General features: G+C 45.2%; 2 protein-coding genes across 4 annotated transcripts in view; both read left to right on the top strand.

The window, feature by feature from the left end:
- The window catches only part of LOC109937976 (UDP-N-acetylglucosamine pyrophosphorylase 1, like 1), a 318016-nt gene that overhangs the window by 10505 nt on the left and 297378 nt on the right, over positions 1 to 10133 (top strand). The gene's annotated exons all lie outside the window — the stretch shown is intronic.
- sapcd2 (suppressor APC domain containing 2) overlaps positions 4523 to 10133 on the top strand; it is a 34509-nt gene continuing 28898 nt past the window's right edge. For all 3 annotated transcript variants that reach the window (XM_048613665.1, XM_048613668.1, XM_048613666.1), the window contains exons 1-2: positions 4523 to 4859; positions 8256 to 8597. In XM_048613665.1, coding sequence (XP_048469622.1) covers positions 4547 to 4859; positions 8256 to 8597 — 655 coding nt within the window. In that variant the 5' untranslated portion in view covers positions 4523 to 4546. The remainder of the gene's footprint in view (positions 4860 to 8255; positions 8598 to 10133) is intronic.

Below are 10133 nucleotides of genomic sequence, written 5' to 3'. Positions count from 1 at the left end.
GCTCCTATGATGCTGCTTGGCCTGCTGTGTTCATCCAGCCCTGCACCTTGTTGTCTCTAGTCAAATCATCCTGTTTTAGGAACTAATACTACTGAGGAACTCCTGCTGCTCTTACTAAGTTCAATCAAGTGATTTTCTAACATGTATTGATATCTGTTTCCATCTGAGCTTGTTTTACTGGACATAAATAACAAGGATGTTGTTTTATTAGTACCAACTTCTCCACACCCACATCATGTCTCGGTAACATTGTATATCCGGGTGTTAGCGCTACACATTTCCTTGGATTTCCCAAGTAACCCTACTAGATATTCCCTTGACCTTCCTCTCTAAGTCTGCGAAAATTATGTCTGACTGTCCCAGTATTTCAGTACTGGTAAGTCAGTTTGTAAGCGTTTTACTTAGTGAACTATCATCATCTCCTTCTACCTCACTCCTACTGTCTCTGTCACTATTCTTACAATTTGATGTACCTGCTCTTTGTGATGATATTGATTTAATATGTTTACATGACATAATTGATTATTCTTCCAACAATCTGGAGTTATCTATCAGATATATAATTTCACTAACCCTCCTAACTATATTGTCGAACCACTTTCAGAGGTTCACTTTGTAATCATCTTAATACTAATACTTTGTCTCCTGTTGGAAAAGTTTTAGTTCCAGCAAGTTTGTCTGCTGTTTCTTTCACCTTTGCCTGTGCTGTTTCAAATGCTGCTGTGCTATTTTGGACACTCTTGTGAGTCTCTCTAGAAATATGGAAGATGCAATCTAGCATTGAGGATTCACCACTCATCCAAACCATCTGCATTTTTCAGGGAGGGCATTGCTCAGTTACAGTTTCATTTGATCTACTTCGCCCACCTCATTCCAAGAATCAGGTCTAGCAGTGTCTCCTTTCTTGTTGAATTGGACACACAATAGTGCAGGAAATTCTTCTGAATACTATCTCAGAATGGCTTATCTCTTACTGCTCCTTACACTAGCACTATCCCAGTCAATGTAGGGATTAGGCATGGAGAAACTGGTACTAATAAATTCCTCCATATCATTGTCATAACCACTCTATGATATTTACACCTATCCATCATTGCCCTACTGATTTGTTTCTCCACATTCTTCCCACTGGTCTCTAGATTACGCCAAGGAAGTGATTGCTCCTCTCTTGTCCCTTAACTCTAGCCAAATCGATTTTGTCCCTGAACTATCTTAGAAGTTTTTGATCTTTGTCCAAAAATGCCATCTTCCCTTTTTTATTCCCTATTTTCTTTTTGAATACCTTGTACCCAGGAATATTTAAGACCCAGTTCTGCTGTTCCTTCAGCCTGGATTCCATTATCAGCACAAGATTATGATCCCCGAGGCATTCTGTGCCTGTATCTCCCTCATTTTATGGAGTACACTCTGTGCATTCACATTCTTGAGTGTTGTTGGAACTGGACCCATCCAGGCAAGAGGGCAGTATTCCGACATGGATCAGGTTGTGCCTTGTAGATGATGGATAGGTTAAGAATTCCCAACCTCTGACCTACCCTACGATAATATAGTATTCATATGGCTGGTCCTTTTGGGATTCTGGTTAATCCTGGTCCCAAGATTTTAATGGAAAGGGAGTCAAGTGAATAATAATTACACTGAATTTGAAAGGCTGGTGGTTAATCTCTCATGTAGGAGATTTTGATTGCCTGGTACTGATAAGGTGCAAATGTTACATTTGTCATGATCTCTGTGGAAACCTACAACGTGAAAGAAAGGAAACCATAAACAGCCTCAACAGAAAGTAACCGATGGACAAGATTTCAATTTTTTAAATTAATTCTTGGTGCATAGATGTCACTGGTTAGGCCAGTATTCATTACCCATGCCCACAGAGGGCTCTGTGATCTACCTTCTTGAATCACTGCAGCCCATGTGATAAAACTAAATCTCATCCAAACATTTACCATAACAATCAAAGGAAAACAACACAATTCAAATATTAGTTAACAACTAAATAATATGCACAAGATAAATTTCTCTGAGCAATTGTAGCATCAAAGATAATGTGGTAAGAGTGCTCTGCATAAAGCCTGGTTCTTGGCTCAGTTTTCATTGATGATTCACTCTGAGCTGTTCTATTAGTAGGTTTTGTCAATAGTAATTCACCATGACCTTGTGCTCTCAGGTCTGAGGTGAGGAGACGGGGGAAAGGCAGTACTCTGAAGAAAAGAATGAGAGACAGGAAGGTTGTGCTGCCTCGTTGGTGCCAGGGTTTGGGATAGATGCACTGGGTCAGGAAGCGATCAGGGGTCAAATAAAGGGAAAGGGATTGGGTGTAGGGACCATAATTTGGTTCCTCCTCAGAATAATATAACATAATATAAACTTGGCTAAGTTCGAAGTGTGATTAAAATCCTGAAGTTCAGAAACTTGAACTGGGGGCAGTTGGATATACAGTGCTGTCTGTATGGTGTCTGCCAGGGCTCAGTGATAGTGTGCTACTGTCCAAATTGAGCCAAGATCTTACACTCACAAAGTCATAGATTTGTACAGCAGAGAAACAGATCCTTTGGGTCAACTTATAGAAGGTGAGCTTTTTGAATTGATCAATGCACTGCAAGTGCCAAAAATACAGGTACAAAGAAAGGGGAGGAACTGACATTTATGTTGCTTCTAAAGCACTTTACCTCTGAAGTGTTGTGAAGTAGGAAATGTAGCAATTTGTACGTAGGTCAGAAATCACATGACACCAGTTTATAATCCAACAGGTTTATTTGAAAACACAAGCTTTCGAAGCCTTGCTCCTACGGGTGTTAGTCTAACACCTGAAGAAGGGGCGAGTCTCTGAAAGTTTCTGTCTTCAGAAAAAAAAAAATTTCTGAAGAAAGGTCTAGACCCGAAACGTCAGCCTTCCTGTTCCTCTGGTGCTGCTTGGCCTGCTGTGTTCATCCAGCTCTACACCTTGTTATCTCAGATTCTGCAGTTCCTACTACCCCCCACACTACAATCAGTGTGTGCTTCCAGTAAGCTCCACCTGGCCCTGTTCTCCATGAATAAAGCATAGTTTGGAATTGGGAAATCAGCTAGGAAGCACAGAGCACTGATTTTCTGTTCTATAAGGTTCAGTGATAACCGATTGAACGACTGAGCTAGCAAGATTATGGCTGTGACTGAGCTATTCACATGCGGGGGGTGGGGGAGCGTTGCTGCTAAACTGACACTATTCCATACTGTGTTCATTTCCAGCTTTCAGCTGCTACTGCGTTCTCAACAGTTTGGTGCGGCGAGAGGTAAATTTCCAAACTAAAATATTTGTTTGTTTGCAAAGAAAGTGGAACGTGTCTGTTCAGGAAAAGAAAAACAGGCTAATTCCAGAAACTCCAGGGAAGGAGTACCTTACAGATGTCAGAGAACAGTGTGGGTGAGGGCCAGTACCTGCTCTGCTGTTTTACACAGGCCTCTCACATTCTGATGACCACCAGATTTCGGGTGGGCTGATGGAAACAAACTTCAGCTGACTTTTGCTGTGCTATTTGATCGTAGGAGGCATCACTATAGAGCCATACCTTGCCCTTCTCCAACTGTCTTCTGTTCAATTTTCAGCAGGATTTGGTTTATTATTGTGACATGTGACCGAGGTACAGTGAAAAGTGTTGTCTTACGTGCTTTACAGGGAGATCGTACTGTGTAGGTGCATCAGGGTGACAGAACAGAGTGGGAGATACAGTGTTCCAGCGGCTGAGAAGAGGTGATAGCAAGAACTGCAGATGATGGAGTCAGAGTCATCAGGACAGACGAAGGGTGTAAACCCGAAACGTCGATTTTCCTGCTCCTCTCATGCTGCCTGACCTGCTGTGTACCTCCAGCTCCACACTGTATTGATGCTGAGAAAAGATCACTGGATTGTGATCTAAGCCAAAACCCCACTTAATTGTACAGTTCCACACCCTAGAGATCCAGAGGCTATCTGCAACACCTTGTCTTTTGACCCGGCCCTTATCCCTTGCTCCTCCCCTCCTTCACTCCCTCCCCATCCCTCACTCACTCCCTCCCCCCTCCTTTCCTTCCCCCTCCCTCCGTCACTCTCTCCTTTCTGTCTCGGGCTGAAACACTGAATCGATTTTTTGATTTCAGGCTCCACCAATCACAATGCAGACTTTACCCCGGCAGCCAATCACCGAGGAGGTGGCTGAGGCGGTAAAGGTTTTTGTTACAAAGTGAAATTAACCGGAAACAGAGACAAGTTAGAGAGAGTGACCTGGTCAAGGAGGGGAGAGGGAGACCCCAGAACAGGATAGGTTGGAGTGAAGGAGGATGTAAGAGAGAGTGTGACAGAACAGGAGAGGGAGAGGGAGAGGGAGAGGGAGAGCCCAGGACAGGTTGGAGGGGGTGGAAGAGAGTGTGTGACCAGAGGGTGATCTGTATGTGGGGCAAATGACCAGAGTGTGATTGGGACGAGGTGGGGGCAAGAGTGGCCAAAGGGTTATCGGGAGGGGGAGCAGGCCAGGGGGTGATCGGGGGGGGCAGGTAGTGACCAGGAAGTGGGCAGGCCGGCCTCGGACCCATGCAGTCAATTGTCCCAGGCAGTGTGGAGACCGGGCCATCATGCCAGGAGCTGCCCCGGGGTTTCCTGCACAGTCTCCGGACTCTGTTCGATATCCTGGACGATGGGCGAAGGGGCTCGGTTCACATCTTGGAGATCGAGTCCCGCTGGAGCCAGGGCTCCCCCGGCCGGGCACTGCCCCCGGGGGTACTGCAGTGCCTGCGCAGAGTGGCACCAGCCTCTGGGTACCTGACCTTCGACAGGTTCGTGCAGGGGCTCCAATCCTCCCTGCTCAGCCCCGGGAACAGGCAGGCACAAGAGAGCAGCAACTCCGGTATGTCTGGGGGAACACTGGAACAGCACCGTTTGATGGCGGGCGGGGACTTTACTGTATCTGACTGCGCTGGAAATGTTCAGGGACAGTGTAGAGCGAGCTCTACTCTGTAACTAGCCGCTTTATCTACCTGTACTGGGACTGGTTGATGACGATAGTGTGGAGGGAGCATTACTGTCAGTTGAAAAGAGTGGAAGGAGCTTTGCTCTGTGTCTAACCTGATGCTGGCCCTGACCTGGGACGGTTTGATCAAGAGAGTATCAAACAAGAGGCAAGCGCTTTCCGTTTAAAAGAGACGAGGAAGCTTTACCCTGTATCTGACCCCTCGCTGTCCCTGTTCTGAGAGTGTTTGACGGGGAACAGTGTAGAAAAAGCTTTACCCTGTATCTAACTCCTTCCTGCCCCTGTCCTGAGAGTGTTTGATGGGGGACAGTGTACTCTGCTATCCCTGTCCTGGGAGGGCTCAATGGGGACAGTGTAGAGGCAGCTTTACCCTGTATCTAACCCCTTGCTACCCATGTCCTGAGAGTGTTTGAGGACAGTGCACAGAGAGATTTCTCTGTACTATCATTGCAAGTTAGGGGATACAATTACAATTAGAGTTCCTGTTGACATCTTTTCTAATTATCCTGAGATGTTGTTGATCAGCTGGTACTTGAACCTGGGCCTCCATATTGAAACCATTGGTCCAGGTTGTGAATATGTGCCCAAGCACTGGTCTTTGTGGCTCTTGGCTCACCACTTCCTCTGGCAGTTCGTTCCTCACACAAACCATTCTCTGTGTTTTAAAAAAAAGTTGCGGATGACACTAAAGTAGGCAGTATTTGGACAGTGAAGAAGGTTATCAGAAATTGCAGCAGGATCTTGATTAGCTGGGGAAGTGGACCGAGAAATGGCAAATGGAATTTAATATAGATAAGTGTGAGTTGCTGCATTTTGGAAAGTCAAATCAAGGTAGGAGTTTCATGGTGAATGGTAGGGCCTTAAGGAATGTAATGGAACAGAGGGACCTTGGAGTTCAGGTGCACAGTTCTCCGAAAGTGGAGTACAGCTAGACAGGGCAGTGAAGAAGGCTTTTGGCACAAGGGCCTTCATCAGTCAGGGTATTGAGTATAGAGGTTGGGAAGTTATGTTGCAGTTGTACAGGATATTGGTGAGGCCGCACTTGGTGTGTTGTGTTCAGTTTTGGCCACCTTGCTATAGGAAGGATATTATTAAACTGGAAAGAATACAGAAAAAATTTACAAGGATGTTGCTAGGACTAAAGGGCCTGAGTTATAAGGAGAGGTTGGACAAGCTAGGACATTTTTCTTTAGAGCATAGGAGACTGACTGGTGGGGGTCTTATAGAAGTGTATAAGATCATAAGAGGCATGAATAGGGTGAATGTACTCTGGGTTTTTCCCTGGGTTGGGGAATCGAGGGCTAGAGGGCATCAGTTTAAGATAAGAGGGGAAAGAATAGATGGGAACCTGAGGGGCAACTTTTTTATACTGAGGATGTATGCATATGGAATGAGCAGCCAGCAGAAGTGGTTGAGGTGGGGTACATTAACAATATTAAAAAGACATTTGGATAAGTACATGGATAGGAAAGATTTAGAGGGATACGGGCCAAGTGCAGGGAAATGGGTTTAGCGTGGATGGGCATTTTGGTCAATGTGGATATTTTGGGCAGAAGGGCCTTTCTCCATGCTGTAGGACTCCAGGACTCATGTCCTTTTTAAATCGTTCTCCTCTCACCTTAAAAAAAAAAGCCCCCTAGTTTTGAACTTACCCACCCTGGAGAAAAGATCTTGGCCATTCACCTTATCTATGCTGCTCATGACCTTAAACCTCTGTAAGGTCAACCCTCAACCTCCTACGCTCCAGTGAAAAAAGTCCCAGCCTATCCAACCTTTCCTTATAACTCAAACCCTCCATTCCCGGCAACATCCTTGTAAATATTTTCCGACCCTTTCCAAATTAATAATATCCTTCCTATAGCAGGACGACCACATCTGCACACGTTGCTCCAGAAGAGGCCTCACCAACATCCTGCACTACTTCAACATGACATCCTAACCCCTACACTCAGAGGTCTGAGCTTGGCCATACAGATCGTAAACATCTCTGATCCTGGCACTGCTTGACATTGTACCCTGCTACCCTGGCAGTGGAAATGCCTGTCTGGTTTCCCTGTCTATCATTGCCTCGCCCCATTACTCTGTCCGTTCCCATCCATACAGCATAGACACTGGTGGCCCAAACCTGTTTCTTGCTGCACTCCTTGGAGCTATTCGCCTCACCAGAATGGAAAAGTGGTCAGTGAGAGAAGGAGACTCAGGGGCTGCTGAACTAACTTCCTGGTCTTTTTAAACTGTCAAGCAGTTATCCACTCCCTCTGTAGTTGCCTATTCTTAATCTCCACTATGATGACTATATTGAATTTGTTATCCTCATAGCACTCCAAAGCTGAGAGCTCGGGATATCCCAGCTGGAGATGTTTCCTACACGCCTGATTTGTCTGGGCCGTGTGGAGTGTCCATAGCTCCCCACATGGGATTGGATGGTCATTCCATGCTGCTGAGCTGTCCTGGCCTGCCTCTAACTTTCGGACTATTTTTGTTAAACTGGAGATGGGAAAGCAGAAAGTAAAATTCCTTGATAATCAGTTTTGACAGATCAAGTGTGTCTTTGCCTGAATTAGGAAGTGTTGTCTCACTTCCTCCTCTGTGACTGCCTGACATGAGAGCTGACTGTATATCCACCTCTATGCTGTACCTGTCCTGGGAGCATTTAATAGAGACAGTGTTGAGTAAGCTTTGCTTTCAGTTTAAGAGAGTAGAGGGATCTTTACTCTGTATTTGACCCCATGCTGACACTGTCCTGGGAGTGTTTGATGGAGACAGTGTAGAGGAGGCTTTACTTTCAGTTTAAAAAAGCAGTAAGATTCTGTACTCAACCCTGTGCTGTCCCTATGCTGTGAGCGTTTGATGGGGACAGTGTTGAGAGAGGTTTAATTTCAGTTTAAAACACTAGAGAGAGCAATACTTGCAGGTTAAAAACTGCAAGGGAGCTTTACTGTGTATCAGACCCTGTCCTGGGAGTGTTTGACAGGCACTGTGTAGAGCTAGCTTTACTTTATGTTTTACTTTTAGTTCAAAAGAGTAGAGGATCATTACTTTTAGTTTATTTCTAGTTTAAAAGAGTAGGGGGCAGGGTATTACTCTGTATCTAACCCCATGCTGTCCCTGCTTGGGAGTGTATGGGACATTCCTCGTTTCCATGCTGTGTAACCTGAAGTTTGTGGTTTGCATGAGGATGTTGAGTTGTTCCTGTTTCGCTGGACCCAGTGTTATTTGCTGAATTTCAGTGGTACCTAATTTAAGCCCAGCTCATTGCTGCTTGTGTTACAGTATGGAAGAGGAGTAAGAATGGCTCTCGGAGGAGCAGTGAGAACCCGGCCAGTTTAAGAACGCTAAAGGTCTCGAGTCAGATCTGCCCAGTGACTGAACGTCACCACCTGACGTCAGACAAATTCCGAGCTCCTGGGGTTCAACCAAAATCACCGCTGAGGGCGAGATCGGCAAACATTCCCAATAACCGGACAGAGCCAGATCATGTCTCACTGGACCCTGGCCAGTGCAAAACCACTCTGGCCGAGAGGGAGCCAATGATGGAACAGAAAGGAACCAACACAGGACCACAGACTGCCATCGAGTGCCTTGGATTGGAAGGGCAGAAGCGTCTGGAAGCAGGTGAGTGAGAGAGTGAGTATCAAATGGGCAAGAAATCACCAGGAATGTTTAATTAGGATATAAACATAGTGAGGTGGTGAGGGATAGGGGCAGTGGCCAGGTTAATAGGATAGATAGCAGCAAGGATAGAGACAGCCAACTGGCCTGGTCAATGCAGAGATTGTAACATAATTTACAGATTTGTTCAGGTTTATTCCCTAACCATTATTAGCAAGGACAGTCCTGCCTGCTGTCTGATCCTGTTTGCTGTAGCTACCAAACTAAGCAGTTAGTTGATAGCACTGAAAGGCTATTTGGCCAATGTACCAATTCCCTATTTGATAGAGGAAATCAAATTAATCCCACTGCTCCACTCACTTCCCAGAGCCCTGTATCAATCCCAAACTAATCCCATTGCCCCTCTCTCTCCCTATAGCCCTGTATCCATTCCTAAACTAATCCCACTGTCCTGCTCTCTCCACATAGCCCTTTATCAATCCCAGTCGCCTCCATTATAAGTGGCCTGATAATCTTTTCCCCATTTCATTTTGAAAGAGTGTTGAGAATTTTACAACTCTTGTCTGGGCTTGGTTAAGCTTTGTCCACGTCTGGCATCTCCCTGGTGAATCTAAATGTTGCTATGATCTGCATATTTCAGGATGGCTAGAGCTGCCCAAAAGAACTCCAACTGTGGCCTATATCATGTTTACTATTTCAATTTTTTGATTCTGTGTTTTAAGCTAATATTTATGCAATTGCAAATGGAGGGAGTATTCTGTGTTTGAGGCCCTGGGACTGGCTTTCGTGGGAGGTTCTTGTAATTGAGTTGTGACTCCTGTTCCCCCATGTTTTACATCTCTCACTTAATCTCAATCTAATTTAGTCTATTTGTTTCATGAACCTGTGTCCTCCTGAAGCTGTTTGCACTCCCCTCGCTGTTTGTAAATATTGCTACTCTTGTACAACTAGTACATTTTAAAATTATAATCCTGATCCCGAAGTCCAAGCCACTTCCCAATGCAGCACCAATTGACACACAGCTAGTCTCAGGGTGGACCGCATCCAGCTCTCTCTCCAGTCTGATCAACACCTGTCAATCATTTTTCTCTCCATCTGGCTGTTTTACCTCCATATGGTGTACCTTCTGACAAATTGGCTCCTCCATATCTCCTTTAAGCTCTCTGTCTATTAAACTGCTCTAATCTTTACCATCTCCTTGTGATTTCCTCTCTGTCTTTTCAAGGAGATTATAGAACACTGCCTGCAGTGGGATGATTATGTCCAAGTCTGGAGCTCCACTTCAAGAAGGATTAGAGATGGTGCAGAAAAGTATCATGAGAATGTAAGTCCCCCATTCTCGGGACCAATCAGTGAAGTAGATTATATCGGAGTACAACGGGACCTTGATCAGTTGGGCCGATGGGCTGAGGAGTGGTAGATGGAGTTTAATTTAGATAAATGTGAGGTGTTGCATTTTGATAAGGCAAACCAGAGCAGGACTTATACACTTAATGGTAAACTCCTGGGGAGTGCTGTCGAAAAAAGAGACCTAAGGGT

The sequence above is a fragment of the Rhincodon typus genome, chromosome 28 (genome assembly GCF_021869965.1).
Source record: "Rhincodon typus isolate 14 chromosome 28, sRhiTyp1.1, whole genome shotgun sequence".
Taxonomy (NCBI): domain Eukaryota; kingdom Metazoa; phylum Chordata; class Chondrichthyes; order Orectolobiformes; family Rhincodontidae; genus Rhincodon; species Rhincodon typus.
This window is presented reverse-complemented; position numbering and strand designations above follow the sequence as displayed.